The following is a 13379-nucleotide window of genomic DNA, read 5'->3' on the forward strand; positions in this document are numbered from 1 at the left end:
TGTATAATAAAATAAAATAGGATTTAATAATTTGAAACCAAAATGAGGTAAAATAAACAATACATATTCCTTTGTTTAGAGCAGCAAGGGTGGAGCTCGTATCTGCTTGTGTGCACCGTCCCACTCTGCGGTAGATGAGTTGTTACGAAGACTTGTAAGGCTCAACAAGGAGGGTGAGTAGTGTGACTTGCACTTGAATTAGTGAAACTCTATCAGTGAAATGCACTTGAATTGGTGCAACTCTAACAATCGCCTAATCTTGTATTGGTTCCAGTCCAACAGTGACCTAATCTTGTATTGGTGCAAGTCCAACAGTGACATGCACTTGGATTTGTGCAAGTATAGCTGTGAATTGGACTTTACCTGCACTTGACTTGATGCTAGTCTATCAGTGACCTGCACTTGACTTGAAGCAAGTCTTATAGTGACCATCACTTGACTTGATGCAACTCTTATAGTGACCTGCACTTGATTTTATGGAAGTCTCACAGTGAACTGAACTTGACTTGATGCACGTCTAACAGTGACCTGCACTTGACTTGATGCAAGTCTAACAATCACCTGCACTAGACTTGATGCATGTCTAACAGTGACCTGTACTTTATTTGCTGTAAGTCTAACAGTGACCTGCACTTGACTTGATGTAAGCCTTACAGTGACCTGCACTTGACTTGATGTAAGTCTCACAGTGACCTGCACTTGATTTGATGTAAGTCTCACAGTGACCTGCACTTGACTTGATGTAAGCCTTACAGTGACCTGCACTTGACTTGATGTAAGTCTCACAGTGACCTGCACTTGATTTGATGTAAGTCTAACAGTGACCTGCACTTGACTTGATGTAAGTCTAACAGTGACCTGCACTTGATTTGATGTAAGTCTCACAGTGACCTGCACTTGATTTGATGTAAGTCTAACAGTGACCTGCACTTGACTTGATGCAAGTTTATCAGTGACTTGTACTTGACTTGATACAAATCTAGCAGTCACCTGCAATTGACTTGATGCAAGTCTAACAGTGACCTGCACTAGACTTGATTCAAGTCTAACAGTGACATGTACTTGACTTGATGCAAATCTAGCAGTCACCTGCAATTGACTTGATGCAAGTCTAACAGTGACATGTACTTGACTTGTCATGCAAATCTAGCAGTCACCTGCAATTGACTTGATGCAAGTCTAACAGTGACATGTACTTGACTTGATGCAAATCTAGCAGTCACCTGCAATTGGCTTGATGCAAGTCTAACAGTGACCTGCACTAGACTTGATTCAAGTCTAACAGTGACATGTACTTGACTTGATGCAAATCTAGCAGTCACCTGCAATTGACTTGATGCAAGTCTAACAGTGACCTGCACTAGACTTGATTCAAGTCTAACAGTGACATGTATTTGACTTGTCATGCAAATCTAGCAGTCACCTGCAATTGACTTGATGCAAGTCTAACAGTGACCTGCACTAAACTTAGTGCAAGTCTAACAGTTGCCTGTTCTTGACTTGATGCAAATCTAGCAGTCACCTGCTTTTGACTTGATGTAAGTCTTACAGTGACCTTTAATTGACTTGATGCAAATCTAGATGTCAACTGCGCTTGAATATGTGCCAGTCTAGTAATGAACTCTTTTGCTTGCATAGGTGCTAGTGTAACAGTGACCTGCATTCGGACTGGTACCAGTCTAACATTTACTTGCAATTTGATTGGCAACAGTCTAACAGTGACTTTCACCTACCGTAAAAACGCAGTCATAAGTCGAGATTTTTTACCTCCAAAATTTGATTAAAAAAACGGTATCGACTTATGAAATGGTCCATGAAAAAAATAATGAAATTCCATGAAAAAAATAATGAAATTCGACGAATATTGATCCCCGCGGCAATAGTTGTTGTTGTTGTATATAAAAAAATTCGTTGATTTACGACTAACAAAACGTCGTATTTTTACTGATATTTACCAATTAATATAATTTCAGTTTGCAATTACTCTTGTTTTTATTTTGATAATTTAATCCAAAGTCTTCATGTAAGCAGGTGTTGTTTTTTTACTGTTCATGTAAACAAAGAATCAAGGACATCATTTAAAGTCTCGCATAAATTCGCAATATGTGTGAATTGACAGTTTGACGTCATCAAAGGAAAGCCGTTTCCTGTCAAGAAGCCATAAAGAACACCTTTCTCGCAGACAAAATTGGATTCCTTTGTTTAGAGAAGTGATATGCTTAACCAATCGCGTGTTTGTAACTCGCTTGCAATCGTCCCATTATGCTTGAGCACGTGTTTAGCTCCGCCTTTGAAACTGTTTCAGAGAAAAAGGTGGAGTTAGCGGTCTCTTGGGTATGTCAATCATTGTTATAAAAACATGTTTTACCGAGACACTAATCAATTGTTTTGACAGTCAGATTAAAAGTACAAAGATTGGATTACAGTGATAATATTGTTTCATCGGATTAAAAGCGGAAAATAGTTTGTGGATAATTACTAGCGTGGATTATTGAGTGCAATCATTTATTAATTAGATAAACAAAAACACAACTGGACTTACGATAAATCTTTGAAAATGCCTGACAAACGCAAACGCCAGGCTTATGACAATGCATTTAAAATATGTGCAATGTATAGAATACTACCGCAACTTCATGTACATTTAAAATGGCGTCCGTTTATGAAATTCGTAAACAGAAAATTTCTGACTCGACTAATGAAGCTCACATACTCAAAATCTCCAATTTTGGTACCAAAGTATACCCCCCGACTTATGAGCCGGGTAGACTTATGACTGCGTTTTTTTTACGGTAGATTAGAAACAGTCTAACAATGAACTGCATCTTGGATTGGTGCCAGTCTAACTAAGAACATCACTTAGATGTGTGCTAGTCTTTCAGTGAAATCCACTTGGATCGTTGCCAGTCTTACAGTGACTTTCGCTTGAATTGTAGCTTGTGTAAAGTGACATGCCATTGGACCGATATTGCACAATTTTTAGCTCTGCTGGCCGAAGGCCTGAAGAGCTTATGTCATGGCATGGTTTCCGTCGTCCGTCTATGCGTGCATGAGTTTTCATCTTTTCACTGTTTTCAGTGTCTTTATATTAATGAGGACTCGAGCCCTATTGAAAAAATCTAGATTTATATCCCCTTGAATTTGAGAAAATTGTGAAATAAGGCTTGTTTACACAATAAAGTCCGCAGTTTTCATCCAATCATTTCCCAACTTGCACAGTGTCTTTATCTGAATGATGAGTCAAACCCTATTGAACATGAGCAATATCGGAGTTATAAGTTCAAAATTATCTCCCTTTGAATTTGAGAAAGAAATGAAAATTCAGTTTTTGTATGTGATAAAGTCCATAATTTTCATCCAATTCTTGGCAAACTTGCACAGTGTCTTTGTATCAATGAGGACTCAACCCTTTTTTAGCGAGGATGTTTTCGGAGAAATTGTCAAAGCCTGCTCGTCGTCGGCTGTCCGCCGGCGTCTTGCTAAAACCTTTACATTGGCTCTAAAATCAAAGTGCTTCCACCTACAACTTTGAAACTTCATATGTAGTTGCACCTTGATGAGTTCTACACGCCACACCCATTTTGGGTCACTAGGTCAAAGGCCAAAGTCACTGTGACCTCTATAAAAAAAAAAAAAAAAATTCTGACAAGCTTTCGCAGCCGAGCATGGCACCTGTGTTGGGTGCTCTTGTTAAAAAGAGCAATATCTAAGCAATAAGTCCAGAATTACTTCCCCTTGAATATAAGAAAATTTTAAAATCCCGCTTGTTTACGCAATTAATTCCACATTTTCCCACATTTTTCATCCAATTATTTCCAAAGTATCTTTATATCAATGATGACTTGAACCCTATTTAATATGAGCAGTATCGGAGAAATAAGTACACAATAATCTCCCCTTGAATTTGAGAAAATTCTCCTTGTTTGCGCGACTAAGTACACAGTTTCCATCTTATTCTTTCCGAACTTGCACAGTGTTTATACCAGTAGAGCGATTCAGGCCCTCATGGCCCTCTTGTGTTTGTGTTAGTTAGGCCAAAGATTAAAATAGTATTTTGTGTGTCCTGATTGAAATTATGATTTTCGCTCTGAATTATTCTTTATTATAATAAATATGCTTTTTAGCTAGACTTTTCGAAGAAAAATGAGACCTATACTACTCGCCCCGGCGTAGACGTCGCCGTTTTATAGCTTTAACACTATCTAAGATAATTAACTCAAACTTAAAATACTTCTTCATGGCAGTAAGACAATTGTGTATTTCAAGTTGCATAACTCTGTCAGCATTATTTTTAGAGTTGTGCCTTGAGCTGCAACAATTCGATCCAATTCATCGAAACTCGGTTTTAAATGCGTCGATTCGATTATGATACCAACTCTACAAAATTCAATTCGATTCTTTAACATATAGACATAGATAGGTAAAGCCCGCTGTACTCTGACTATTTGATACGGGAAGGTATAGGTTTTATCTTTACCTGTAATTACAACGCGCGCAATTTGTTACTTATTACAATAGTCATCCAATCAATAAGCGCGTTACCGTCTACTTTAGGAAAAATTGTCAAAATGGCTGAAAAAGTTGTGGCCAACAAATTGAAATTATCAGATGCACCTAAGAAGCTAAAATCGAAAGTGTGGCAGTATTTTGGGTTCGAGATGGTGGCCCTCCCGATAAAGCTGCTTGTAAACTGTGCTTCACGGACGTGGCGTCCCATAAGTCCGGCTCAACCACTAATCTAATGCAACATGTCAAACGCAATCATAATGTTGATTTAGCAGGAGGTAGCACCAGTGCAACTACTCAACCAAACTATATCTAACAAACACACAAATGCCCAAGATATATAGGTATGCAACACATTTGAACATAAATGTTTATTTGAGGCAGAAGAGTGAATATATGATAAAACTAGGTTGAAAGATGAATAGAATCGAAACAATCGGTATTGGACTGTCTGAAATCATATCAAATCGAGCTGTTGGTGAATCGTTGCAGCTCTAGTTGTGCCCCTTTTTATAGTTAGAAAATTGAAAATTTGGTTAAGTTTTGTGTTTAGGTCTACTTTATTCCTAAAGTATCAAAGCTATTGCTTTCATACTTGCAACACTTACTAACTTTCATAAAAGGGACTGTGCAGGCAAAGTTTTGTAACGCTGACTGGCATTTTGACAGAATTATGACCCCTTTTATACTTAGAAAATCGAAAATTTGATTAAGTTTTGTGTTTTGGTCCATTTTACTTCTAAAGTATCATAGGTATTTCTTTCAGACTTGGAACACTCGCTAACTATCATAAGGGGACTGTACAGGACAAGTTACATAAATCTGGTTGGCATTTTGTGGGAATTATGGCCTTTTTTTTAATTAGTAACTTTGAATATTTTGTTACGTTTTGTGTTAAGATGCACTTTACTTCTAAAGTATCAAGGCTATTGCTTTCAAACTTCAAATACTTTCTTATTATCATGAGGGTACTGTACCTGGCAAGTTGAATTTGACCTTGACCTTTGAATGACCTTGAATTTCAAGGTCAAATAAATACATTTTTTTAAATTGCCATAACTCCTTTATTTAGGATCAGATTTGATCCATACTTTGACAAAACAACGCTTACCTGACATACCACAATGGACTCCACCCAAACCATCCCCCAGGCCCCACCCCAAAATCCCCCCCCCCCAAAAACAAATATATAAAAAATTTCCTTTTTTATGCCCGCGGCAGCAGTTGAACTGTCTGTCAGTCTGTGCGTCCATCCGAAAACTACTTTAACATTGGCCATAACTTTTGTAATATTGAAGATAGCAACTTGATATTTGACATGGATGTGTATCTCATGGAGCAGCACATTTTGAGTGGTAAAAGGTCAAGGTCATCCTTCAAGGTCAAAGGTAAAATGTTTCAATATTAAAAATAGCAACTCGATATTTGGCATGCATGCATATCTCATGGACCTGCACATTTTGAGGGGTGAAAGGTCAAGGTCATCATTCAAGGTCAAAGGTCAAATTTTGCAATATTGAAGATAGCAACTCAATATTTGGCATGCATGCATATCTCATGGAGCTGCACATTTTGAGTGGTGAAAGGTCAAGGTCATCCTTCAAGGTCAAAGGTCACATTTTGCAACATTATAGATAGCAACTCGATATTTCGCATGCATGCTTATCTCATGTAGCTGCACATGTTGAGTGGTGAAACGTCAAGGTCATCCTTCAAGGTCAAAGGTCAAATTTTGTGATATTGAAGATAGCAACTCAATATTTGGCATGCATGTGTATCTCATGGAGCTGCACATTTTGATTGGTGAAAGGTCAATGTCATCCTTCAAGGTCAAAGGTCAATTTTTGCAATATTGAAGATAGCAACTTGATATTTGGCATGCATGCATATCTCATGGAGCTGCACATTTTGAGTGGTGAAAGGTCAAGGTCATCCTTAAGGTCAAAGGTCAAATATATGGCTTCAAACCGGTGAAGTAGGGGGCATTGTGTTTCACAAACACAGCTCTGATTTTTTAATTAATTTATTTTTCCTTTTTTTCCTTCTTAATTTTTAAATATCTAATAAATGACCACACACCCACATTATCCCCCTCTCCACCCCGCCACACACAAAAATATTTTTTTTAAACATGGTAAAAAAACAACAAAATTAATATTTATTTTTATTATTTTATTTTTGAAAGACTGTCCAACCATCACACCCAAGCTATTGCTATCAAACGTGAAATATAATCTTATTAGTTTGTTTTATGTCTTTACAAATGTTCAATAGATTGTGGAAAATATACCTGAACTCAGAATTGTCTATAATGTACCACTTCTTTAAAACATAAGCAATCAATATGTTTCAATTATGGTCCTCTTCCAGTTAGAATATGACTATATTACCTTGACCTTGTTGAATATGAACAATTTCCCCATTATACTGTCAAGCACTCAAAAAGTCGAGCGCGCTGTCTGCTTTTTAATTTTCCACCATGTACACCTTATATTAGTTTACTGCTGAACTATTCTTTTTTAACGCATGATACACAAAAACATTTATATGTTGTTTGAAATGGATTGAAATGGCAAAACAATCTTAACAATATAAAATCTTATTTCAACAGGATTCACTTAAATACTTAAAATTTTATTTTGGTGAGTTTGTGTTGACAGGTTCACAATCTGGGTCCTGTGATCCAATCCGGATAATCCGCCTGGGCAAACATTGCAGCCCTGATATTAAGGATCTGCTGCTAGACACACAGGTCAACAAGGCAATTCATAAAGGTGAGACAGTTGTTAGAGCCCTTGAGTACAAATCCCAGGATTGCTGGTTGCATGCCAAGCCCTGCTGAATAGCTTGCGTGGGAATCTATTGCCCTAGTTCTCCTGACTCAGTTTCAAGTGGGTCAGTTGTCAGATACCAGCATGAGTATGTGCACTTACTATTGGTTAACCACTTAACTCATAAAAAGTGCATGTATGATAAATGCTTTGACTACAATACTGTTGAAAAGGGTAAACAATCTATATAAACAATATAAATAATCACATGAGCATGTATGGCTTTCATATTAATCAAAATGGTCAATATCAAGATTTTAGAAAACGTCAATTGTTTACTAGTGTTCAGTGTTTCCTCATGTACGTACACTACTTTTTCTGTTGTTTTTTTTTCCATAAAAATTAGTGTTTATTACTTTAAACTGAGTACTGGTATGTATTATTGGAAAAAAATGAGTGGTAAATACTTAAAATACCTTTATAAATCCAAAATGACTGGGGTTTTATACAAAGTAAAGGGTTTTTAATTTTGACTATTTTAAAACAAAAGAGATATTATTACTTCAACAAGGACTCCAATTTGTCCTAGTTTACAGAAAATATCAATAAGTGAACATTCCAAAAGGTCATGTAGGCACATATCGGGTTTGGATTTCACATGATCTTTGTTTAAGTCATCAAGTACTGCTTTCACCTAGTGAATGACACAAGAGCACCTCAGCCTACTGATGCAATTGAAATTAAATAAATGAGTTTGACATAAATTAAGCACAGAAGAGTGGTATAGGCTTCACATTTTCCCGACTTTCAGAGCTTGTGGAGCAGCGTCTGAGTCAGTTGCCAGCCAGCATTCAAGGCGAGCGCCACACCCTTGACACCAAGATAGGCACGCTCAAGAAACAGCTCGCAGCTAAACAAGATCAGATGCAGGTTAGTCTGCCTAGCACCCTAACAAATAGATTTCATATCAGTAAGATCCTAAAATGTAAGCATCCCAACCCATTTAAGGCAGAAAAAAGTGAAGATTGTGTAAAGTTATATTTTTAATGTTTAAGTGGCAAATTGTCACTATTTTAGAAGATGAAACTGGAATATGAGTTGTTAAGTTCATACAGTATATTGTGAAGATGGACTAAGGTTTGAGTCACATACTCTTCTTTGCTGTTTTAGAAAATGAAATTGAAGAACGACCTGAAGAAGTTGGAGAAAGAGAAACATGTTATAGACAGCAAGTGTGCAATTGACACCGTAAGCAACGTCAAGAAGCATTCTTTCTTTAGATAGAAATTATCTGACATTCCATGTTTGGCTTCTATTCTATTTAGTTCACCTGAGCAAAACGTGTCCATGGTGTGCTTTTATGATCACTTTTGGTCCAATATTCTAGGTCTGTTGTGCGTCTTCAACATTAATCCTTAAACGCTCTAATTTAATCTCATATTTATTGCCTAATCCTCATAAAACTCGGTCTGAACATGTCTTCTAATGATATCTCGGCTTAGTTGGAGCAGCTGTTTTTAAATGGCTATATTGACACTTTGTGAATAATCCTAGAGGTTACTTGTATAACCCAATATCAATGAATTTTGCTCAGAACATTTGTCCCAATCATAGCTCGGCCATGTTTGATAAAGATTCCGGTCGTAAAACATGGCCGCCCGGGGTTAGGCAATTATCTTTGTGTGGTCATATTTAAATTTTGTTTATACTCTAGAAGTCACACTTTTTGCCCAATCTAATTGAAACAATATTGCCATTTAAATTACAGTCTAAGACACCTATCGATCCTAGAAAGGAGCGTGAAGTGCGACATCGCCTCATCATGGGTGCCCACGTGGTGGCAGGGACGCTCAGCAGCATGGGAAGCCAGGCAGTTAAGAGTCTATTCAGTGTCCATGCAGGACAGGACAAGCTGGCATTCACGTGCATCATTGTGGATGAGGTGAGTCCAGGCTCAGTGTGTATTATTGTGGGTGAGATTAGTTTTGGTTCAGTTTGTATGATTATGGATGAGAAGGGATGAGTCATTTTTCTGTGTTTGTTGTTGAGGACAAGGTGTCTCAATCCACATTACAGCGTTGTGTCTGCTCTGTTTCAGGCCACTCAGGCTATAGAGCTGGACACGTTGATCCCCCTGCAGTATGGCAGCACCAAGCTTGTCCTTGTTGGCGATCCAGAGCAGCTGCCTCCAACTGTCCTGTCACAGGTCTGTCATCTCCATTGCACAAGTTAAAGGGATAATGCCTGATGATATCACAAATTGAAACATATGTCACATAAGTAGCGAGTTGCAATTTATTCAAAACAATTTTTACATCATCCATAGCATTTGATGAAGACTTTATGCTAATCTAGGCATTTTCAATAATTCAGCCTTGTACCTATGTAAAGCTTGTGAACAAAAATGTCAAAGGCCGTAATATAACCATGTCTGCAGTTTATGTTTGTTTATTCCCTTCATGAATCTCATACGCCATTTCCATGTTTTAAACCTATTCTATTTCCTCTACAGACTGCCTTGGATATGAAATTCAACATGTCCTTGTTTGAGAGACTGGACGGTCATTTCAAGGACAAGGACAGCAGCCCAGTGATTCTACTGGACGTTCAGTACAGGATGGATCCTGAGATAGCCTTCTTCCCCAACCAATACATATACACTGGGAGGATCAGGAATGACAAGTAGAAATCACAGGCTCATATTTATTAACATATTCTAACATGGTCACTTACCCATTCTTAGATATTCACTAGCCCATTCTTAGATATTCACTTACCCATTCTTGATATTTATTTACCCATTCTTAGAGTTCTTACCAATTCTTGTATATTTACTTACCCATTCTCAGATTGTCAAGACCTACTTTTAAATGCATCACCAACAGAGCTGCAGATAAGCTTTTTGGGGTAATTGGGTAATACCCTTCAAAATAAGAATGAATTGGGTAATGGAAAACGTGATGGGGTATCCAAAAGTATGATGCCCGCCCATATAAAAAAATAATTGGGTATTTGTACCAAAACAAACAAGTGAATTGGGTATTTGCAATAAAACGTGAATTTAGCTTCTCAAAGCCGTACCTACATAAAGTCACTGTTATGTATTCAATCGCAGTATAGGTTGTTCCATCTTTCTGCTATCAGATTCAACAATCTGAAGACAAGGGAATTTCTCAACCCACTCATTGAATGTGTTTCTACTTGTTTTTGTTCCAATAATACGGGCCAGTACTTTTGTTTAAGAAACCCAACACACCCCATCATAGGGGTTTGGAACGGTATTGTGGTAGTATAATATAGTGTATTTTGACCGAAAATGCCCCAAACAAAATTCATTATAGTCATCAACTATGCCCTTTGCAATTGTTTTATATTTAGATTGATTTACCACGACAAAGGAATCTTAATGTTTTTGTAATTTTTTGCACAACTTTTTCGTTTGCCTCGAGAAGCCATTTTGTTTGACTCGCATTTGTTATCATCTAAACGATTGGTAAATACGTTACCAGATAAAAACAAGCGCTTTTCGATTAAGACTCGATTCAAAACGGCCAAAACAAAACGGGATTTTTCATTACGCATAGAAGGCGGCTCGAATCGGGTATCAGCGATTTATTTTGCGTACCGGTGCGCACAGATTTGAAAAAATTGCGTATCCACCTATTTTTTATTGCGTATTTACGCAAATACGCAGCTTATCTGTAGCTCTGATCACCAATGCATTCTTAGATATTCACTTTTCCGTTCATATCTATTCACTTACCCATTCAAATCTATTCACATACCCATTCGTAGATATTCACTTACACATTAATATCTATTCACATACCCATTATTATGCCCCCCTTTGAAGAAGAGGGGGTATATTGTTTGGAACATGCTGGTCTGTTGGTCGGTCGGTCGGTTCGTCCGTCCACCAGATAGTTTCCGGATGATAACTCAAGAATGCTTAGGCCTAGGATCATGAAACTTCATAGGTACATTGATCATGACTGGCAGATGACCCCTATTGATTTTCAGGTCACTAGGTCAAGGTCACAGTGACTCAAAATAGTAAAATGGTTTCCGGATGATAACTCAAGAATGGCTACGCCTAGGATCATGAAACTTCATGGGGACATTGATCATGATTGGCAGATGATCCCTATTGATTTTCAGTTCACTAGGTCAAAGGTCAAGGTCACAGTGACTCGAAACATCAAAATTGTTTCCGGATGATAACTCAAGAATAGCTATGCCTAGGATCATGAAACTTCATAGGTACATTGATCATGACTAGAAAATGACCCCTATTGATTTTCAGGTCACTAGGTCAAAGGTCAAGGTCACAGTGACTTGAAACAGTAAAATGGTTTCCGGATGATAACTCAAGAAAGCTTACGCCTATGTTCATGAAACGTCATAGGAACATTGATCATGACTGGCAGATGACCCCTATTGATTTTCAGTTCACTAGGTCAAAGGTCAAGGTCACAGTGACTCGAAATAGTAAATGGTTTCCGGATGATAACTCAAGAATGCTTACGCCTAGGATCATTAAACTTCATAGGTACATTGATCATGACTGGCAGATGACCACTATTAATTTTCAGGTAACTAGGTCAATGGTCAAGGTCACAGTAAGTCAAAACAGTAAAATGGTTTCCTGATGATAACTAAAGAATAATAAGGCCTAGGATCATGATGAAACTTCATAGGTACATTTATCATGACTGGCAGATGAGCCGTATTGATTTTCAGGTCTCTAGGTCAAAATTCAAGGTCATAGTGACAAAAAACGTATTCACACTATGGCTGCCAATACAACTGACAGCCCATATGGGGGGGCATGCATGTTTTACAAACAGCCCATGTTAGATATTTACTTTCCCATTCATATCTATTCACTTACCCATTCTTAGATATTCACTTACCTATTCATATCTATTCACTTACCCATTCTTAGATATTCACTTACCTATTCATATCTATTCACTAACCCATTCTAAGATATTCAATAATCCTATCTTAGATTTTCACTGACACATTATTAAATATTTAATTACCTGTTACGTAATACTTTAACAGTGTTTACAAGATTTCAAATCAGCAGTATGAATATACATTGAACTTGTGATGGTATAAACTAAATTAACTTAAGAAAAGCAACATGATTGCATCAGTTGAACAATTCATATCCATAACATATCTTATACATTACAAAGTGCCTGTTATTTTCCCATAATACATTAGCAGCCAAGTTGTATCATTCAAAATATTTATTTATGGATCTTTCTATGAAACATTAATTGCATTGAATTTTCAACCACCCATGTTTATCTGATTATTGTGTAATTGACAGAAAGTATCGGAATGTTCTCCATAACACACCCAGGTTCATTATAATCTCAATTAATGAACACAATTTATTTCTTGTTAATGTCCATCTGGAGTGATGGAGGGTCATTATCATAACTATAAACTCTTATTCAAATGTCTATGTTACCCATGTGGACAAACACTCCATACATATGTTTAATGTCCATTTTATATCCTCAGCCCACTATTTAGACATACATTAAGTTGACAGATATGAATGTATCCATTAAATTATTTACCAATTACATATGAGTGTTTATTTATTTTTTGTACCACTTGTGTATGGGTAGTTGAGTAGAAGCTAGCATGCCAGAAAGAGCATTACACATTATAGTTTTTAGCTCTACTGGCCAAAGGCCTGAAGAGCTTATGTCATGGCGTGGTTGCCGTCGTCCGTGTGTGCGTGCGTTAGACTTTTTCTTGTTTACGCGATTAAGTCCACAGTTTTCATCCGATTCTTTTCAAACTTGTTCAGTGTCTTTATATTACTGAGGACTCGAACCCTATTGAAAATGGATTACATCAGAGTAAAAAGTCCAGATTTATATCCCCTTGAATTTGAGACAATTGTTGATAAAGGTTTGTTTACGCAATAAAGTCCACAGTTTTCATCCAATCATTTCCCAACTTGCACAGTGTCTTTATCTGAATGATGAGTCAAACCCTATTGAAAATGAGAAATATAGGAGTTATAAGTCAAGAATTATCTCCCCTTGAATTTGAGAAAAAAATGAAAATTCAGTT

The 13379-nt window shown here is 37.1% G+C and overlaps 2 protein-coding genes across 3 annotated transcripts in view; one reads left to right on the forward strand and one right to left on the reverse strand.

Annotated features, from left to right (window-relative positions):
- The window catches only part of LOC127845741 (DNA repair-scaffolding protein-like), a 590230-nt gene that overhangs the window by 481296 nt on the left and 95555 nt on the right, over window positions 1-13379 (reverse strand). The window lies entirely within an intron of this gene.
- The window catches only part of LOC127845738 (uncharacterized), a 94366-nt gene that overhangs the window by 50730 nt on the left and 30257 nt on the right, over window positions 1-13379 (forward strand). For both annotated transcript variants that reach the window (XM_052376846.1, XM_052376847.1), the window contains exons 12-18: window positions 80-173; window positions 7167-7280; window positions 8089-8207; window positions 8448-8525; window positions 9046-9219; window positions 9376-9483; window positions 9790-9959. In XM_052376846.1, the coding sequence (XP_052232806.1) occupies window positions 80-173; window positions 7167-7280; window positions 8089-8207; window positions 8448-8525; window positions 9046-9219; window positions 9376-9483; window positions 9790-9959 (857 nt within the window). The remainder of the gene's footprint in view (window positions 1-79; window positions 174-7166; window positions 7281-8088; window positions 8208-8447; window positions 8526-9045; window positions 9220-9375; window positions 9484-9789; window positions 9960-13379) is intronic.

This window comes from Dreissena polymorpha, chromosome 9 (assembly GCF_020536995.1).
Source record: "Dreissena polymorpha isolate Duluth1 chromosome 9, UMN_Dpol_1.0, whole genome shotgun sequence".
Classification (NCBI taxonomy): domain Eukaryota; kingdom Metazoa; phylum Mollusca; class Bivalvia; order Myida; family Dreissenidae; genus Dreissena; species Dreissena polymorpha.